At 36.9% G+C, this 22025-nt stretch overlaps 1 protein-coding gene across 3 annotated transcripts; it reads right to left on the reverse strand.

Moving 5' to 3' along the window:
* Window positions 1–3069: 3069 nt before the first annotated feature.
* LOC106880712 (fucose-1-phosphate guanylyltransferase) lies at window positions 3070–20539 on the reverse strand. Of its 3 annotated transcripts, none has more exons than XM_014930799.3 (3): window positions 18871–20539; window positions 6289–6462; window positions 3070–5813 (listed from the first exon to the last, which is right to left on the reverse strand). In XM_014930799.3, the coding sequence occupies exons 1-3, from the start codon at window positions 18935–18937 to the stop codon at window positions 4279–4281; spliced, it is 1776 nt and encodes a 591-aa protein (XP_014786285.1). In that variant the 5' UTR covers window positions 18938–20539; the 3' UTR covers window positions 3070–4278. The 3 variants fall into 3 exon arrangements, with proteins under 3 accessions (XP_014786285.1, XP_014786276.1, XP_089217836.1); XM_014930790.3 differs by lacking the exon at window positions 18871–20539 and adding an exon at window positions 9619–9697; XM_089361710.1 differs by lacking the exons at window positions 6289–6462; window positions 18871–20539 and adding an exon at window positions 9619–9697.
* Window positions 20540–22025: the final 1486 nt, after the last annotated feature.

A 22025-nucleotide genomic window follows, 5' to 3' on the forward strand; every position in this document is an offset into this window, starting at 1 on the left:
ACTCTATAAGATGTACCCGGTGCAAGCTATGGACACATAAGAGGTGCAGCAACATCAAAGGCAGGTTAACTAGCAAGTTTTTGTTTGTGGCAGATGTTCAGGTGCAATAAAGACTGTAAACAAACAGGAAACAACTTCTATCTCATTCCAGGGTGAAAAACTAGAGGTAGTCGATAGCTTCCGCTATCTGGGCGACCAAGTTAGTAGTGGGGGTGGGTGCGCTGAAAGTGTAGCTGCTAGAATAAGAATAGCCTGGGCAAAGTTTAGAGAGCTCTTGCCCCTGCTGGCGACAAAGGGACTCTCACTCAGAGTAAAAGGCAGACTGTAAGACGCATGCGTACGAACAGCCATGCTACATAGCAGTGAAACATGGGCTGTAACTGCTGAGGACATACGTAAGCTCGCAAGGAATGAAGCCAGTATGCTCCGTTGGATGTGTAATGTCAATGTGAATACCCGTCAGAGTGTAAGTTTCTTGAGAGAAAAGCTGAACATTAGAAGCATCAGTTGTGGTGTGCAAGAGAGACGATTGCGCTGGTATGGACATGTGGTGAGAATGGATGAGGATAGCTGCGTGAAAAAGTGCCACACCCTAACAGTTGAGGGAACCCGTGGAAGAGGTAGGCCCAGGAAGACCTGGGCTGAGGTGGTGAGGCAAGACCTTCGTACATTGGGCCTCACCGAGGCGATGACTACGGACCGAGACCTTTGGAAATGGGCTGTGCGTGAGAAGACCCGGCAAGCCAAGTAAGATCGTTGCCAGTGCCCCTGGACTGGTTCTTGTGCGGGTGGCACATGAGATGCACCATTTTGAGCGTGGCTGTTGCCAGTACCGCCTGACTGGCTCCTGTAGGATTTTCGAGCGAGATCGTTGCCAGTGCCCCTGGACTGGCTTGTGCGGGTGGCACATAAAAGACACCATTTCGAGCGTGGCCGTTTTCGTGCGGGTGACACGTAAAAGCACCCACTACACTCTCTGAGTGGTTGGCGTTAGGAAGGGCATCCAGCTGTAGAAACTCTGCCAAATTAGATTGGAGCCTGGTGTTGCCATCCGGTTTCACCAGTCCTCAGTCAAATCGTCCAACCCATGCTAGCATGGAAAGCGGACGTTAAACGATGATGATGATGATGATGATGTACAAGTTACTTTTGTTGTGACAGTGTTGGCTAAAAATCTATACATATCTTCTGTATTACATTTTAGTAACAAAACAAAACACTTAACACAAGTTATTCAATATTTGATCTTGCTGCCAAGAAAATGTTAAACACACAAATTGATCTATTCAGTTTACTTTAGTCACTAATACTTATGGCTTTGTGTACAGCTGCGGAAGGAACTCTAAGCAGAGTTGAAACTTGCAGCATATCCAGCTGTGTTTTTCTCTTAGTACTTGTTATAATGTAACATGTTGTATATATCAACAAAATTTTTCACACATTAACATAATCTCCACAGATTAAACATTTTTTTTTTTTTTTTAATATTTACATTTACACATTGGTCTAATCTCTGAATAAACTACCTACTTCAGTTGTTAGCTGTCAGTTTACTGCATCCTTCAAGAATTCCACATTTCCTGAATTCTGCCAACACTACTCTTGACATAACTGTACCCTTTCCTCTTTATGGCTTTCTGTCCCCTCTTTCACCCCTTTTCTAATGAGGTGTATTACACCTGAGCACTGTTTATAATTAGCTCATTATTATAATTTTACACCAAAGCAGTGAGCTGACAGAATCATTAGCACACCGGGCAAAATGCTTAGCAACATTTCATCTGTCTTTACATTTTGAGTTCAAATTCTGTCGAGGTTGATTTTGCCTTTCATCCTTGATAGAATGAATATCATTTGAGCATTGGGTAACGATGTAATCAACTTAATCCCTTCTCTGCTTGCTGGCCTTGTGCCAAAATTTGAAGTCTTTATGATTTTGCATAAGAATCTTTACTAGTTCATAATAAAAAAAAAAAGCAGGTCATTTTATTAAATTCTTCCAAATTACTGATTATTTTTGCAATTCATTAAAAACAATCAAGAAAGGCTTAATCATCAGTTTCACATGTAAGTAAAAATGCTCAGTATTCTGGCACAGTGTGTATAATGGGATTTTTAGGTATTCATACCATTCCCAATGGCTTTAGATATGTAAAAAACTGAATAGTTCTAACTAGAAATTAAACCAATTAGATGTGTAGGTTACATACCTCATTTGTTATAGTGTAGAAATTATCATCATCATTGTTTGAATGTCCTCTTTTACATGCTTGCATGAGTTGGAGAGAATTCGTTGACGCAGATTCTTTATGTCGAGATACTCTTCCTGTCCCAACCCTTGCACGTTTCCAAGTAAGGTAATATTTCCACACGGCCAGAAACATTTTCCCAAAAGACTAGAAATGAAGGATACTACTTGTATGATGGTGAAACACCTTCGTAACTTGAAGAAAAAAGTGCCCACCATGAGATGAAGTATTGAATGCTGACCTCAAAACACAGCCTTATGAAGGAGATGATAGAAAGCCAAGATATGTGGTGCATTACTGTACTGAAGAAGACCTGCTCACCACAACAGAATTGAGATCCTAAAACCAAGGTGCCACATAAAAAGTATTTGTGTGGGTGCTGGTGATGGTGCCATATAAAAAGCACCCAGTATACTCTGTAAAGTGGTTGGCATTAAGAAGGGCATCCAGTTATAGAAATCAAGCCAAAACAGACTATGGCCTGGTGCAGCCCATGCCAGTTCCTGTTAAGCTGTTTAACCCAAGTCAGCATGAAGACCGTGTGATATCAAGACAAGAAGACACAAACTTCTTTCAAACTAATCCTTTTAATCTTCACACTAATACACATACATGCAATTGGCTCCTTCCAGTTTCCATCTACCAAATCCACTCACAAGGCTTTGGTCAGTCAGGAGCTGTAATGGAAGACACTTACTCTGGGTGCCACACAGTGGGATTGAACTTAAATCTATATGGTTAGGAAATGGTCATCTTAACCACACAGCCATGATGAGGCAAAACATGAAATGTAGAAAATATAAAAAACAATAAAATAAAATAACATTTTAAAAATTTATTTTTAACAAAAATAGAGTAAAAACTTTAAAAAAATATTAGAAGAGACATTTGCTTATCTCTAACAGTATGTATCAGGCCTGATAATGAAGACCTATGATCAAAGGTATTCCAATCATGACCATCCCACTGGTTATTTAAAAATAGTATATTTAGAATTACATTGTCCAGTTCCTTTTACCAGATGGTAGAATGTGATTACAGGGATGATTTACTGCTATTTCTAACAGGTCGAGTTGGGGGAGGGTGTCTGCCCTATATAAGAATCCGGGGGTGGGGGCACCCCTTGGGTCTGTTCCAAGATGGGACACACTCTAGCTACACAACTAGTGAAGAATAAAACACTTCACACACATTTTTAAGATGATAGAGTGCTACTAGAAGGATGTTTAGCTGCTATTTCTAGCAGGTCAAGTGACCATCTTGAACATCCGACTGACTCAAGTTTAATGACAATGGGCAGAAATGAGAGAAGTATGACACTTCACAAATTTATCACAATTTATCCAACCCAATGTCATTATGACCTTCAGTCAAAAATATTACCCAAATAAACATTTGTAGGGAAAAACCCCCATTAAATGTACAACAGTTTGGCTTGATATATTTAGGAAATATTCCATTATACCAAAGATTTTAAAAATTAGAATGTCCCAAACGAAAAGAAAAATATATCAAAAGAATTTCTCCCCAAATATTTAGAAATCTTAAAACGCTATGGAAATTTTAAAAATCGGTTTTGATAGGAACACTATTATTACTATAATTACATTCTGCGATTGCTTTAATTTATCTGAATTGCAGTCAAGTGTCAATCAGAGATGTCAAGAGACAAATTTTTGCATCTAAAAGTGGCAAATGGACGAGTTGCCATGCAATTGGAAAAGATGATGCCTGTGTGTATAAAAGAAAAATTTCTTTATAAAATTATCAACAACACTGAATGAGTAAGACTGCATTTGCATGGAGACGGAGTCACATGAAATAAGTGAGGTACCCACAAGTATGATCTTTTGCAATTCACTGCCAAGAATTTGGTCTACATATTTGTTTGCACCTTTAAATACCATTCCTACTGCTCTAATAAGAATACGTAATGTAGCTTTGAGATACCACATTCATCTGATTTCTATCTCCAAATCATTATTTTTATTATGCTCTAAAGTAAATATACTATGTAGAGGAAAGAAATTTAATACTGAACATTAATTTTATCAAATAGCTTTTGTCTATATTTCAGCATTTCGTGAATAGCTTTATATTTGAGGATAGAGTTGATGGAAACTAATTGATAAGATTCTAGGTTTAAGGCCTTGCGATCATCATTAAAAGACATTAACATAGTTAATGCCAGTTGAAAAGACTCCGACATGGTGTCCGCAAGTGGGAAAATATCAACATTCCACAAACTAACCTCTGGTTGGTTTTTATCTGAAACAACCTGAGATTTTGGAATACTAAATTTATCTACAGCTTTGCCTAAAGTATCCCCCAAAAATGGGATGTTTGCAAAGTCTGTAAGTGGCACACACTTCTTAAGATTGTCTTTAATGTGGAAGATAATAGTTACATACTTTAAATTGTCCTTGACAATAACAGGTATTGTATGCATAAAGGTATTTTCTGGGATTGTGATTTTTGATTCCTCAGAAATGGATCCAAGGAATTCACAGTTGCTCAGCAAACAGTTCTTTGAAACATGGATTAAACAATCAAAATTACAAAACTCTAATACTGCTAATGAAGAAATACAACTTCCAACAGGTAATAATGAATGAATCAAACATCCCTCATTTTTACCTTTAAGATGACTTCTCTTAGCGACAGGCTCCGGTTCTTCTGATTGTTCATCTAACCAAACATTAAATGAATCATTGCTTAAACCAAGACCAATCTTGAAATTATCACTTTTGCAAAAATTATGCAACATTTCTGGCATTGAGCCAATATGGAAAAACTGAGAAGAGTTCAAAATAATTAGGTTTAAAGGTGTGCCTTTCAAAAGCTTGAAAACTTCCTTCCTTGTATTAAGCAGATCTCCACTTGCTGTAGTAATATTCTGCAAATTGTTCACATAATCAGATAAGGGATCAGTACCAAGAGCTTGTAGAAAATCACCATAAGCATCAATTTCACAATTGAAAGGTCCATGGCTCTTGGCATAAGTTAGAAGCATCTTAGAAACTGAACTTGTGAAGAAGTATGCACTGTCTGTATATACAATAGAGTTTTTGGTATCATTTTCGTTATATATCACAGCACCTAGTTTACTCATTGTCTCAACAGATGGCTTTTGCAAAACTGTTGTGCATTCAGCTAATTGCACATTTTCATTTACTGATCTTTTCTCTTTTACAATGTACACACCATGTCCAGTTCCAACTTCAATGGGGGATGGATGGGCTAGTGCAGTGAAACCTTCAGCTTTAAGAGACCAGTCACCTTCATTGTCCATGTTGTATGTGATAATGTCATCTGCACAAGTCAAAAATATTCCAGGATTCATTTTTGGTACAAAAGGCCAGTAGAGAGCAAGTTTTATGTCAAGCATCTGGTAGCATGGGATTCCACAAGGAAGAACAGAGAAGATCTTACCAAGTATGCTGTTACTTGGAAGGCGTTTGCTAAGACCACCAGCATGAATTAACAGGATTTTCATAGAAAAGAATTTATCACCATAGAATTTTTCCAGGAAAGACAAAGCTGTAAACGTGGCACCACCATTTCCTGAAAAGAAATGGATAATTAGCATCAAGATATTTTCTTAATAAATTATTATTCTAAACATTTAATTTCTATGAAAGATAAAAATTTACAATCTCTGAAGTCTTGCACAGGTTGTGGTCGTTATTTAATTCCAGGTCAGTCCCGATTCAAGTAGATTATGATTAAAGTAATTCCAACCAGGACCGTCCTGACTTTTTAGGAGTGTGTACAATTACATTATCTACTGTGTCCTTAGGCCTGAACCTAGAACCATGTAGATGGAAAACATGCTTCTTACCACAGAGCCACAGCTGTCTATAATATTATTGGATCAATTTCAGCTGGACTGGAATGCAAAGATTAAGGGATAAACTGGACACTTAAACAGATTTAATCCAACACTAAGCTCCCTCAATTACCTAGGCTAAAAATACTACTAAACATTTTATCTGGTATGCTAACGATTCTTGCCATAACAATTTACAGGATTTCTTACCTAGTTTAACACCAGGTGGGTCAGAAATCACATGGATTTCTAGGTTAAGAGGTAACTCGTTTCTCTTCACTTTTGCTTCAATCTGGAGCTGATAACCTTGTTTCTGATCTTCGTCAGCAGTTGTGATGAGAACAGCATCCCAAAAAGGAGTATGTCCACTGTCTTTATTTTGCCCTACAAATGAAACAATATAGCATAGTATATTACATAACATGCATAACTTAGTGTTATGTATAAAACAGTAGTCCTGGGGTCGATTTGTTCAACTAAAAGGTGATGCTTCAGCATGGCCAGTCAAATGACAGGCAAGTAAAAGAGAATAAAAGAGAACCCATTGAGGAGTAACGGACATTATTCTTGAAGCATGGGAGATAACAGTCAATGTTGTTTTATTACCTTATTACAGTTTAAATCAATAATCACTGCTTATAGCCTACTGACATTGTAACAACTAGCTTACTATATAGAATGTACAAAAAAAAAAAAAAAAAAGAAAAAGCATTGAGCTGGACTGAAAAATAAGAATAATTCATTCTTTATTATTAACTGGTTTAAAAGTCACACTCCAAGGAGACTTTTAAGTTATCTCCTGTGGAGGGCTAACTGGGCCTGCAGCCCCAAACTAAAGAGAGCTAAGTAGCATAACTATGATATGAATATAATGACTATATGTCCTGGTGGTGTTTGAACATATGGTAAAGATGGATGAGAATTAATTCTCTAATGCAATGATTCTATTGTTCCAGTTCCAAGTTGAATTCCTACTGCTGGCTAATTTGTACCAAAGTTCCTATCTCAATGTAAAATTAATGAAGCAAATGTCATTTATCTCCTCCTTGATATCTGATGTCATCTGACAAACACCGACCAAGATAGTGTGAATCAGCCAAGCTTTACCTGGTAGAAATAGCAACCCAAATGCTTTAAAATCAGCTCACAATGCTGGATGTTCATGAACCAAATGAAGGGCAGACCTTCAATTCCAGGATCATCCTGATTCTAAAAAGGTATGTTTATGTAGAACAAATGTAGATTGAGATACAGTAGTCCCGGACAGACAGAATTTTGCATATATTAAAACTTAATTAGTTTCCGTTTCTGAACTATACATATTCAGCAGAAAATTTGGTCAGAGTGGTTCAAAGTTATTTCACTATTTATTCGGAAGGGTTAAAATAAAAAAGAGTGTGGTAAGAGCGAAGCACCGTAGATGAACAGAAATTAAAGATGTGAAAGTGAAACGCGAAAGTTACGTGTCAGACGCACATCCCCCCCCCCCCAAAAAAAAAACAACAAAAAAAGACTCAAAACAATCACCCTAGGTCCTATATGCAAAGTTTCTTTAAATATTATATGCTTTAATGTTCTAAAAACCTTTTTTTTAAAAATATGCACTGCTGAAAGTAGAGTGCGTCAATATGCTGGTGCATTTCTTTATACCGCCAAATGCGGTACGTAATTGACAATCTGATGTGGAAGTGTAAAATGTGGATATGTTTTGATGAAAAAAGAAAATATTCAGAAGGAAGACGTCTGCCATAAGAAAAAAGGTCTAGCACCGTTATTTTTATTAGGTGGAGCAACAGCAATATAGAAATGTCCTCGATTCATATATATGGTTTTGTTATAATAGGTTCCTATGTTGCTGTTCTTTAAGGAGTCAACGTTGAACCTGCAAATATAGTGGGGAAGTGTTCGAGACGTGAGCAGATGTGTTCTTTTGTTTATTCTATATAAACTATCTAGAATATTAAGAAATGTAATTTTTTTTACGGTAAGGCATAATTTAATAGCAATCTGACTGCTTTAGCTAGCAAATCGAACTCCCAGGTAAAGCAGTCGTTGCTAACGTATCTATAACTTCGTTACACAATATCCGCAAAACATGGACAAAACGACACGCTTGTTTTACTCTGATAAAGAAAATATAATCTCTCGAGGAAACCTCACTACATCCTCAACCACTGTCAAAGATACCAAGGGTAGGAGTTCTCAATCAGGGGGGGTGTGAATTATTTGGTACCAGGCTGCACAGAAAGAATATGAATTTTTTTTCGATTTTATTTCCCATTGCAGTTAGCAGAATGCTTTTAGATGATTATATAGAAATATACACATAATAGGTGTAAAACAATCTGTAGTAAACAAATGCGAAGACTCCAGTTTACTACGCATTGTTTTACACCTATTACACTATTTTAAAATATTTCTTGTGACTGGGTCTTAAACTGGAGATTAACCACACACACACACACACACTGTAATAGGTGTAAAACAAAGTGTAGACTCCAGTTGCCAAATTTCATTTTAAAATATCCAATTTCCGAAAGTTATGACCATCCTAAGTCGGGTGTGGGGCAGAAATCTGTATACATGCAGAAATAGGCATATATATATATATATATATATATATATATATATATATATATATATATATATATATATATATCTGTTGTATCTGGGGAGTCATTTTCTTATTGTGCCTTAACATTTAACACTCACCGGTAAAATTTCCACTTATTCCTTATTTTTATTTTCCTAAAATTCTCGTTGCGTCTTGCAACCTTATCAATAGTCAAAACTATTGATAAGGTTTCAAGACGCAACGAGAATTTTAGGAAAATAAAAATAAAAATAAGTGGAAATGTTACCGGTGAGTGTGTTAAATTTTAAGGCGCAATAAGAAAATGACTCTCCCCAGACACAACAGAATATGCTTCAACACGAAATCACATAAAAAATCTTGCAAACCGAATCCAAAAACGAAATTATATATATATATGCATATATTACACACGTGTGTGTGTAATAAATAAATTGTATATTACACACTGTGTTAAGTTACGCAAACCGTGGAAAAATTGTTTTGCATGAAACTGGTCCGGCGATGCAAATAAGGGCTGAGGACTGGTGCCTCAGGGTATAACGATACACTATAAATGTCGCCACGTACTGGTTAGAGACCAACAAAGTTTAGTGTCGCTCCTGGATACGTAGAACCCTGTCTTTTATTAATTAATTTAATTTTTTGCAGTTTTCCCGAGTAAATTATTTTAACGATTTGTTCAGTGTTTCTGACGTTTATAATTATTTTCCCATTATTCATCGTTTCAACTTTAGTACGGGTTAGCAGTATAAATGTGACAACGTTACCACAACCCACCCATGATGTGTGGAGCATACATACAACAAATATATCGATGTAGACCGGACATGAGGTGCAACATGCTTTTTCCGAGTTGTTACCTAAACGATACCATCATAAAATGAGCAAATGTTTATCTTGTTATCTTACAGGAAATAATCAGAAATAAAATAAAAAAAGCTTACCCCTAATCTTGTCATATTTACTGAATAAGTCCTGCATGAAATGCACAACTTTCGTGCGTTGGGGGGAATCCATTGGAATGACGTGTGACTGAGAGTTACTTCCCTTTGTTTAAATAACCTCTGACCTATTTAACGTCAGCGGCTTTATGCAAAAATCTTTTGTTGTGGTGTTTTAGTCCCAGGTGCGTTTAGTTGGACCATCCCATCATTTTTTTCTTCCTGAAACATAGTGTATCTAATTATTTGATATGAGGCAAAAGTTGGGGGCACTAAAGTTGGTATAATCCAGTGAGGTGAGCTTGATATCTCACATGGACCCGTCTTGTAACAGACCAGAACGAATTATTACCAAAGTGCTTTTATTTTATTTATTTTTAAACGAGCACTGAAAAAAAAAACTGTAAGCAAAGCAGGTGATGCCAAAAAAAAAACACAGATTTTGTATTACCTTTAATAAAATCGATAAATTATCGATTTTATTAATGTTACTCAGTGAAGGCGCAATGGGCAGCGGACTCGCGGTCATAGGATCGCGGTTTCGATTCCCAGACAGGGCGTTGTGAGTGTTTATTGAGCGAAAACACCTAGAGCCTCTACGAGGCTCCGGCAGGGGATGATGGTGAACCCTGTTGTACTTGTTCACCACAACTTTCTCTGTTTCTGTTGTGCCTGTGTCACGCTGAATATGCCCGAGAACTGCGTTAAGGGTACATGTGTCTGTGGAGTACTCAGCCACTTGCACGTTAATTTCACGAGCAGGCTGTTCCGTTGATCGGATCAACTGGGACCCTCAACGTCGTAAGCGACGGAGTGTCAACAACAACAAACAGAGTATCTAGTTATTTGATTTGAGGTAAAAGTTGGGGGCACTGAAGTTGGTATCATCCAGTGAGGTGAGCTAACTCATGGTGACATTTCATATGGACCGCGTCTTGTAACAGACCAGAACGAATTATTACCAAAGTGCTTTTATTTTATTTATGTTTAAACGAGCATTGAAAAAAAAAACTGTAAGCAAAGCAGGTAAGAAGTTTAATAAAATATGCAAGGTGATTCCAAAAAAACAAAAAAAACAAACAAACAGATTTTGTATTACTTTATTTATCTATTTTATTAATGTTACTCAAATTGATGACTGACTGAAAAGGGGATCTGTAACTGCCAGTGAACTGCTGCTTGAACATAAGCTTAACCCATAAAGCGCTGGGATTTGCACTTACATAGCATGGACTGCTGAGCACATTTTATGAAAATGAGACTGCCATGCACACATGAAAAACAAAAAATATATCTTCTTAGTATATAATGGTGGCAAGATTTACTTCATCTGAAAAGTCACTAGTTGAACTATTAGTCCTCTTGCATTCTGGGGGAGGGGGTTATCGAGGCGTTTGAGTGACATTAGACCCCAACAAACGCCCATAAATTAAATGCATCTATTTGGGCCACGATTATGACCTGTGCCTGACGGCCACGGTCGTAGCTCGTCGCGCTTTATGTGTTAAGGCTCGATCAACTTAGGTCGGGTCGCCTGGATGAGGGTGTATGTTGCAAAACCCCTAAATACCTAGTGGATGACGACGTATCTGCACAAAAATATTTGGGTGAAATAATATTAAAGTTTTATTGGTTGAATTCTAGTTTAAGCACCCCGTGTAACCCCTCATAAATTTTTTTTTAGCTTTTAGGTGCGAATGGGTAATGTACCACTCGAATTGAAAGAAGAATGGCTGATGACAGCCATAACGTATAATATGAAAGACGGGAAGATTCTGAAGGCTACAAGGACCCAGAAGGTAGATTACTGGGGATATAGTATCGAATTAACGATTCGGGCAACAACAGAGGACTTGAATAGTATGGTGGATGAGATTGTGCTGCCAGAAGATGTGAAGCTGAGAGTTACTGTGGAGGATAGGCCGCCAGTGTGTTTCACATGTGGAGAAAGGGGCCACATGAAGGCATGGTGCACCCAAAGAAAGCTACAAACAGAACAGGAGGAGAGACAGGAGAGTGTGGACCAGGTAGTATAGGACAAGGCAACAGAAAAAGAAGCGGAGAAGGGATTCACTATGGTTAAAAAGAAAAGAAGGAGGAGCGGAGGAATGAGTTCTCCGCCAGAGAAGTAGAAAAAGAAGAGAGAAGAGGTGAGAAAAGAAAGTGGAGTTACCAGTGGAGAAAGTGTTGGAAACCCAACTGTATGAAGGGGAGATGGAGAGACTATTTATGGAGGAAGAAAAGAGAGAACCAAAAGTCCAAGAGAAAGGAAAAAAGATACGAGGAGGAGAAGGAGTATGGTATTATGTAACGTACTCCAAAAATGTTGAAACAGAAAAAGATAATCAAGTTACACTCAATAGTAAGAGTGAAGGTGCCTTCATACGTCTACGCGGAGGATATGAAGGCAATATTGATAGAAGAGGAAAACTATAGAAAATTGAAAGAGATGTGTGGAGATAACGTTGACCCGCCAGGAGTGGAGGTTGAATTTAAAGAGTTGCCACCAGTGGTGGATTTAAGAGATATCGAACCACTAATGAAGTTCTACTAATGACAAAAAAAAAAAAAGAAAAGTATGAAATTAAAGGAAAAAAAAAGAACAATTGTAAATAGTACATATAACGGTTCAAATGGTACTGCATGGGAGTGGGGCCCATGCGTCCATTGTCATATTTTCATTTTTATATAACTTTCATTTCATTTACATTCGTTTTATGTTTTTTGTCCCCACTGTGGTCTTGTCTGCCCTTGTAGTGTCCCCATCTGTGTTTGGGGCTTTATGCCTAATAAAGAAATCTGTATTTCGTTCTGAGTTCAAACTTCGCCGAGGTAGACTTTGTCTTTCATCGATTAAAAGTATCAGTTACGCACTAGGCTCGATGTAATCGACTTAATCCCTTTGTCCTTGTTTGTCCCCTCTATGTTTAGACCCCTGTGGGTAATAAAGGAATAAATATTTCTCTCCCCATGACATGGAATGATGATGCACCTAAGAGTTGTCTATTGCTGGTATTTTAGCAAAAAATTAGGATTGTCCGTATTTTAAACTGATGTTTTAAGAAAATTCGACTAAGAGCGGAATTTTTCGGATTTATGAGTGGGGGTGGTTTAAGATTAAAAAAAAAATTTCCTAATCGTATGAATTCTCGTCTGTAGAACAAAAATTCGTAAACGTTTTCTGAAAATTCCAAAAAATAAAAAAAGTAATGAGGGGTTATATGGGTTGTTTAAACTAGAATTCTACCTTTTATTTCTTAATTTTCAACATATTCTTTGATGTAAGGGACATAATCACATTATATTCAAATAGTTATCTCCGTTCATGTATTTGTTCTGCACGATTCCTGAAGTGAAATCGTACTAAAGTCGGGGCGGTAATTTTTTTTCTTTTTTTTGCCAAACAACCACACGCACTATATACCCATTCTTCACTTTAGCTTTATTATTATTCTTACTAGTTGATCCCGTGCCGTCAAACATGACGGCTAATTGTAGTATTTTATTTATAAATATGGATGGTAAATCGAATTAATACACTTGTCAACTAGTGGTTGTCTTTTGAGAAAAAGTGAAATGACCATCCCAAAATATAACCCTTTATATAATCACCCTTGTATTTTTTATTTTACTGAATAATGGTCTTTTACTCTTTTACTTGTTTCAGTCATTTGACTGTGGCCATACTGGAGTACCACCTTGAAAGGTTTTAGTCGGACAAATCAACCTTAGGACTTATTTTTTAAAGCCTAGTAGTTATTCTATTGGTCTGTTTTGGTGAACTGCTAAGTTATGGTGACGTAAACACACCAACACCAGTTGTCAAGCAGTGATGGGAAGACAGACACACACACACACACACACACACATATACGAAGGGTTTCTTTCAGTTTCTTTCTATCAAGCAAATCAACTCACAAGGCTTTGGTGGATCTTTTTTAAAACGGGGGCCACATTTTTCATTAATGTTTTACGTAGTGTTTTTGGTACCGAAAGACTTTCAAACTTCGTACACTTATCTATTTTGTGTTATAGAACAGAAAAATATTTTTGTATTCGAATTTATTTCATGTAAAAAATTGTTTCAAAGTGTTTCGTTAATGAAAAATGTGGCCCCCGTTTTAAAAAAGATCCTTTGGTCAACCCAAGGCTATAGTAGAAGACACTTTCCCAAGATGCCAGTCAGTGGGATTGAACCCAAAACCACGTGGTTGGGAATCAAGCTTCTTACCACACAGTTACGCCTGCACCTACACAGCTTAATTTATAACATAGATGGCCATGTTTTTTGAAAAGAGCCATGTACGATATTTTTCTTATGCACTAGAGCTGCAATATATTTTAAAATTATATTTAGGTGTAGGCACGGGTGTTAGGTAACAAGCTTGCTCCCCACTACATGGTTCCAGTTTCAAGCCCACAACATGGGACATTGGGCATGTGTCTTCTACTATATAGCACTGAGCCAACCAAAGCCTTTTGAGTGGATTTGGTTGGTGGAAACTGAAAGTCCATCATATATATATAAATATATGTATATACTAATGTATATGCTTTGTGTATTTTCTGGTGACTGTAGTGGTGTAGCAGAGTATATAACTCTCGTGTTGCTGGTATTAAAACACCTTAGAGCCATAGACAGGTGAGATAACTCACCCTCAATCCCATTTGGGAGTGATGGACATTTATGTTTCGCCATTTTTGTGGCTTATCAACACTACCTACCAGGCTGGATTGAAGGTGAGTCAGCTAGCCAGTCCAACAACTTATATGCTCATAGCTTGTAAAATCATGAGCTGGTATACCTGGAAATTGCCTACCTAAGAGAAAATTTACATATGAAGCAAAAGCAACTCTAGTATAATAAATATTGTTAACTACATAGACTAATGTATATGCTTTCTGTATTTTCCTGTGGCTTCAGTAGCATAGTAGAATATATAACTCACGTGTCGCCTGTGTTAAAACACCTCAGAGCCATGGACAGGCGAGGTTTATATATATAAAGTGAGATATATATATATAAAGATATTATTATTAATAAAAAAATAATAATATATAAGTGACTAGCAAGCATAAAGTAACCAAAAAGGCAAAATTTTTAATTTATAATCAGGGTACAAGATGGTACACAGTTGTGTGTGCTAGAAATAAGAGTGCAAATGGCTCAAGAACACACTGGTGAATTTGAGGAAATGAGTATATAAAAAGCCAACTTCCTGATAGCAAGTGAAAATTGCAAATGAGTTGCAGACGTACACATATCACATGATTTCGAACCCTGTGATAAACACTTAGTCCTCATCAGTGAGTACTACTGCCTAGGGCTAAAGATACTCACGTCACCATGTGTGTATTGACCATATGAGCGTAGTAGTAAATTGAAAATGATTGAAGTGAATAAAATTATAAAAATATATGAAGATATTATTATTAATAAAAAATAATAATATAAGTGGCTAGCAAGCATAAAATAACCAAAAAGGTAAAATCTGTTGAAATTCCAATGAAGGAGACTTGAATCTAGGTTAGAAACTAGCTCTTTCTTTATTGGAAAGAAATCTTGAAATAAAACTGACTAATGACATACAGACAGACAGACAGTGAGAGAAACAGGCAGGCAGACAGACAGAAAAACAGAGTGAGAGTCTGATGACAGACAGACAGACAGACAGGGACAAAACTGCTGTACCTATATTTACTGGTAATATATTTTGACACATTTTTTGTTACTAACTCTGTACATTGAGTGTAGGATGGGTGGGTGAGAGAATACCCTAGGGCTACTGTTAATTTGCTGTTGCAGGGCTGCCAGATCAATTTCATAAAAATGTTACTCAAAATGTCTAAAGTAGTGGTTTGTTGCTAGAGAGTAATTCAGAATGAAATTTTTGTTTGCAAATTAACAAACATTTTTTTTAAAAAATAGGAATTTTCTCCACCCTGTCACATTTTTATTTCATATTTTTTTCTAATAAGATTTCTTTCAGATTTCTATTTTAAATACTGGATATTAGAATTCTAAAATAGAAAGATGAAAAAGAAAATAAAAACAACACCAATAAAATTTTTCACACACACCTCCTTTATATGTATATATATATGTGTGTGTGTGTGTGTGTGTGATTATTTAGTTTTATTTCAAGATCTCTTGCCAATAGAGTAAGAGCCAATTTCTAACCTAGATCCAAGGCTCCTTCATTGAAATTTGAACAGAGTATTTTTGTATGTATGTATGTACGTATATATATATGTGCAGCTTTGTATGCTTTGTTTTGTATGTATGTATGTATGTATGTATGTATACACATATACACACATCATCATCATCGTCAACATTTAACTTCCATGGCATGGATTGGACAGCTTGACAGGAGCTGGCAAGCCAGAGGACTGCACCAAGCTCCACTGTCTGTTTCAGCATGGTTTTTACAGCTGGATGCCCTTCCTGTTGCCAACCACTTTACAGATTGGACTGGGTGCTTTTCACATGACACCAGCACTCATATATAAATATTTATAATCATCATCATCAACAGCATTTTTTTAAACATCTACTTTCCTATACTTGAGTGAGTTACATAGAATTCATGTAGGCAAATTTCCTATACTTGGATGCCCTTCCTGTCACTAATTCTCACCTGTTTCCTAGTAAGGTCATATTTATCCTTCACCAGATAAGCTTTTACTGTTTCACAGAATGTTGGAAATGAGAGACACTGCTTGTATGATGGTGACACTCATTTACAACTGTTACATGATGTATGATGTCAAGTCAAGCAGACATTAGTACACACACACACACATAACCAACACTCTGTCAGTTATAACGACGGGGGTCCCAGTTAATCTGATCAATGGAACAGCCTGCTCATGAAATTAACGAGCATGTGGTTGAGCAGGCTACAGACACGTGTACCCTTAATGTAGTTCTCGGGGATATTCAGCGTGACACAGTTTGACAAGGCTGGCCCTTTGAATTACAGGTACAACAGAAACAGAAAGAGTGAGAGAAAGTTGTGGTGAAAGAGAACAGCAGGGTTCGCCACCACCCACTGCCGGAGCCTCGTAGAGCATTAGGTGTTTTCGCTCAATAAACACTCACAACGCCTGGTCTGGGAATCGAAACCACGATCCTACGACCACGAGTCCGCTGCCCTAACCACTGGGCCATTGCACCTCCAGTTATCAGTTTTATAGCAGCAGCATCCTACACTGTGGTACCAGTGTATAACTAAATAGACTGTAGACTGGGCCTTGATCTAGTACCAGAGAAACACAATTCAAACTGTTGAACTGTTGATCTCTCTCTGCTTATTGTATGGTACCCTAGCCACCCAGAAAACTGAATGTTCACTGTGCTTAATTATATGAAATAAACAAACTTTGCATTCTGTTATATGTAGTACATTGACACAAATAACATGCCCCTTGACATAATTATTAAATCATATTTGATATGTTATCAAATGTACTTGGCTACTTTATAAAACATTTTAAAGTTGTTGAATTATTCAGAGAGAGATTACTGTGAAGGAAGAGAGGAAAAAAAAAACTATAACAATTTGGATTTGTAGACAACAGACACAGATACTGGTTTCAAATTTTGACACAAGGCCAGCAATTACGTGGTAGGGGTTACATCGACCCCAGTGCTCAACTGGTACTTACTATATTGACCCTGTGGAATTTGAACTCAGAATGTGAAGAGAGATAAAATGCTGCTAAGCATTCTGTCTGGCATGCTAATGATTCTATCAGCTGGCCATTTTCACAACAGATATAATTATTAGTTTCAAATTTTAGTACAAGTCTAACAATTACATGTGTGTCTGTGTGCGTGTGAATGGGGCTGGTAAGTCGATTACATCGACCCCGATGCTCAACTGGTACTATTTTATTGGCCCTGAAAGGATGAAAGGCAAAGTTGACCTTGGCAGAGTTTGAACTCAAAACACAAAGACAGATTAAATGCAACTAAGCATTTTGCCCAGCATGCTAACGATTCTGCCAGCTCACCACCTTTCAGAGACATAAATATTATATACTGTTTTTGAAAGCATAAATGATGCACAGAAATAGCAAATGCTGTTCAATTTCAACAGCACATATTGGGGTAGTAAAGTTTTTAGTGCATTAAAGCTTATGGAAAACCCAACTTCACACATATGATCCCTTCAAGGTGATGCCCTAGCATGGCCATGGTCAAATGACTGAAACAAGTAAAAAGATTTAAAAAAAAAAATATGTGCATATTGAAAACTTTCTCTTCTGGAATTTAACTGAATAAACTAGGATTTTGATTTTTCCAAAGTACATCTTTCTTTCAAATGTCTTTCAACAAATCATCTCCTGACAACTTCAAATTGAATTTTCTAGAAATCTCTGGTTGGTGCTATGGTTTCTGATGCATCTCAAACTCCAAAACAATTTTAGACTCATATGGTTTACATGTGATTGCAAGAAAAAGATCAATTTCTCTTGACCAGCCACAGTTTAAAACATAAATATTTAGTCTTGATAGAGATTTTGTAAGACCTAGAACAGTAATGCAGCTAGAGAGTGTGCCACTCAGAGCACCCCTTCAGTTTGCTTCACCCTTTCCCGGGCCCCACAAGTGTTATACAAGCTTATACATCATACTTGAAAGTGCCAGCCCATAAAAGTGTCACTTGGGGGAGGATCCACTACCATTTTCACCTCTCCACCACCTTACTAAGCTACTGACCTAGAAAGTTAGATGACAGAAGATAGAAGTAAACAAGAAAAGACTATCAATTTTTGAGGGTGACACTTTGCATTTGGTCTATAGCATTGGGTTTGATCCTGCATTTTGCCACATAGAAATCACAATTCGATCATATGTGCAAACCCAATTGTTATCCAATGAATACTTGTTGTTCACATGATAGTTTGGTGGCTTGTCTAGACTTTCTGTGTACACAACCAATAAAGTCACGTTGATATCTCCACTTTCACCATATTCAGAGTATCCTAGATCAAGTTGGCGTACTCTCCTAATAGCTATTTCCACAGCTGCATATTCAACCTGGAATAATCAAAGAAAGAGACACACCAAGGCACCTGAATATGTACTTGATACATAAAAATTAGCCCAAATGTTGAGTTTCTAACAAAGATTTACTGTACATGTCATATTGTACTGTTTCATCTGAATGTTTACATTATTTGAATTGCAATAACACCTTTCCTTTTATTGAAACAAATTATTTTCCAAAACATAAAGGAACCTACCTTTTGTTACAGGTCCATCATACCTTGATAATATACTGTTCTTATTAATGTTTTGTTTTAACAGCATTCGAAGCCAGTTTCTAACTTCATTTCCACTATAACCTGCTAGTTTTTCTTTTATCTTTTACTTGTTTCAGTCATTGGACTGCAACCAAGCTGCATCATCACCTCAGAGGGTTTTAGGCAAACAAATCCATCCCAGTAGTTAGTTTTTAAAGTCTGGTACTTATTCTATCAGTCTTTTATCGAACTGTTAAGTTACAGGAATGTAAACAACCAATGCTGGTTGTCAAATGGTGGGATAGGGGTAACAAACACAAAAACACACACACACATGCATACCACACCCACACACATGACAAGCTTCCACACATCTCCCATCTATCAAATCCACTCAAGGTATTGGTAACTTGAAACTATCATAGAAGAAATTTGCTTAAGGTACTGCACAGAGGGACTGAACCAGAAACCATGGGGTTGCAAAACGAGCTTCTGAACCACACACATGTTCTGTAACTCTGACTTAAATTAACTGCCTTCTCTCTTTGGTCAAGATACTTTCCTGGATTCCCACGACTCTCTGTTGCCATCCAATTCCATTATCATGAATTTGAATAGGAGCTTGAATCATAGTGAACCTTTGATTAGCTGATTACACAACTATGGAAACCACCCTTATGGATGCGTTTAGTTACTCTCTTGAGAGAGCTTGATCATCCTGACCATTGATCGACAATTCCAGCACTGTTGGTTCATGCTATGCCTTGTCAGGGCAACCCGTAACTATGCAGGTTTTGGTTGTCACTCTGTGAAGTATTTTCAAAATACCCAAATACTAGCTGAGGTATGTGTGTTGGCATTCCGTCGCTTACGACGTCGAGGGTTCTAGTTGATCTGCTCGTGAAATTAACGTACAAGTGGCTGAGCACTCCACAGACACGTGTATCCTTTGAATTACAGGCACAACAGAAACAGGAAGTAAGAGTGAGAGAAAGTTGTGGTGAGAGAGTACAGCAGGGTTCGCCACCATCCCCTGCCGGAGCCTCGCGGAGCTTTAGGTGTTTTCGCTCAATAAACACTCACAACGCCCGGTCTGGGAATCGAAACCGCAATCCTATGACTAACCACTGGGCCATTGCACCTCCCAGCTGAGGTATACATAAATTTAAACATGCACCTACACATGAGGACAAAAGAAAGAGCTAGTAAACCCCCTTTATATGCAATACAAAATATATAACTTTAACTGAACTTGAATCTTTACCCCTACAATGATAATGCTCTAAAATTATCATTACTGAAGGAAAAAAACAATAACTATGTTTTCCTCATATCAGACGGGAAAACAGGAAAGAAAAATAACACGCCAGGGTGAAGTGAGGAATATATTGTACAACAATACGGTTACATCATTTGATTTCACTAAACAAACACTCACATACATACATACGTTCGTACGTGTGGGGGTTGCGTGTGCGTTTTTTTGGTTTGTGTGTGTATCTCCCTCATTCAGTTTCTCTCTCTCTCTCCTTTTCCTGCAAGCGCTCTCTACTTTGTTTAGCATAAAATTCCCCTAACTTACATCACCTCGTTATCATGCAATCTACGTAAAAGAGTCCACAATCAACAAAACAAAACTCACCACCACCACCATCACCATAACCGTCACCACTACTGTTGTATTCATGCGATAAGTGTTTGACAGATGTTGGTAGTTTGGGTTGTGTCACTGCGATAAAAGATTCTTGTGGTTAGGAGAGAGAGTAGGTGTGTGTGTGTGTGTATGTATTACACACACATCTGTATATACATGTATATATATGTGTATGTGTATAAATATATTTACATACATATATGTGTGCATATGCGCATATGTATGTATGTATGTATATATATATATATATACACATGTATATCATATATATATACATACATATATATATATATATATATATATATATATATATATATATATATATATAGAGAGAGAGAGAGAGAGAGAGAGAGAGAAAGAGGCGCAGGAGTGGTAAGAAGCTTGCTTTCCAACCACATGGTTTCAGATTCAGTCCCACTGCATGGCACCTTGGGCAAGTGTCTTCTACTATAGCCTTGGGCCAACCAAAGCCTTGTGAGTGGATTTGGTAGACAGAAACTGAAAGAAGCCCGTCATATATATATATATATATATATATATATATATATATATATGTATATATATGTATGTGTGTGTTTGTCCCTCCACCATCGTCTGACAACCAATGTACCTGTCACTTTACGTCCCTGTCACTTAGCAGTTCGGCAAAAGAGACTGATAGAATAAGTACTAGACTTAGAAAGAATAAGTCCTGGGGGCGATTTGTTTGATTAAAGGTGGTGCTACCAACAAAACTATAAAAGCTAATAAACCAGATATTATTATAAAAGATCAGAGAAAGAAGATGTGTTTATTAATTGACATGAGTATTCCTTGCGATCATAATATAGCGGCAAAAGAATTTGACAAGATCAGTAAATATAAAGACTTGCTAATAGAAATTGAAAAAATGTGGCATCTCAAAGCGACTACCGTACCAGTGATTGTAGGATCTCTAGGAATGATAAAAAAAAGGTACTGAAACCTATTTGAAAATGATACCAGGCTTACCATCCCTACTGGAAGTGCCAAAAATCGTGTTAACTGGAACGACTCATGTACTGAGAAGAGCATTATCGCTGTGAAAACAACATCTATTCATGAATTTATTTATTTATTAATTTTTTAAAAAATACATATTTTACATGTGAATTTGCGTGTGTAAACTGGGAATGCATACAATGAGCTTCTCTGCCCTAGGTGTACGGAAAACACTCGGCAAGAAATGGAAGTAAATTTGAAGAAAGAAGAAAAAAATAACATAATAATAATAATAATAATAATAATAATAATAGGAGAGTATAGTAATATGCTTGAAGCATTGTGTATTGTTTGTAAAGAATAAAAAGTTTTGAATGGTACAACAATGCACTATAATACAAAAAATGGACTATATACCTGTTGTAATTTAGTTATCCATAGTCCGATGATATTTTGGAATACAATTCCTTTGTATTCTGAAATATCATCGGGCTATGGATGACTAAATTACAACAAGTATATAGTCCATTACAATTCCTTT

This window comes from Octopus bimaculoides, chromosome 13 (genome assembly GCF_046866305.1).
Source record: "Octopus bimaculoides isolate indiv1 chromosome 13, ASM4686630v1, whole genome shotgun sequence".
Classification (NCBI taxonomy): Eukaryota; Metazoa; Mollusca; class Cephalopoda; order Octopoda; family Octopodidae; genus Octopus; species Octopus bimaculoides.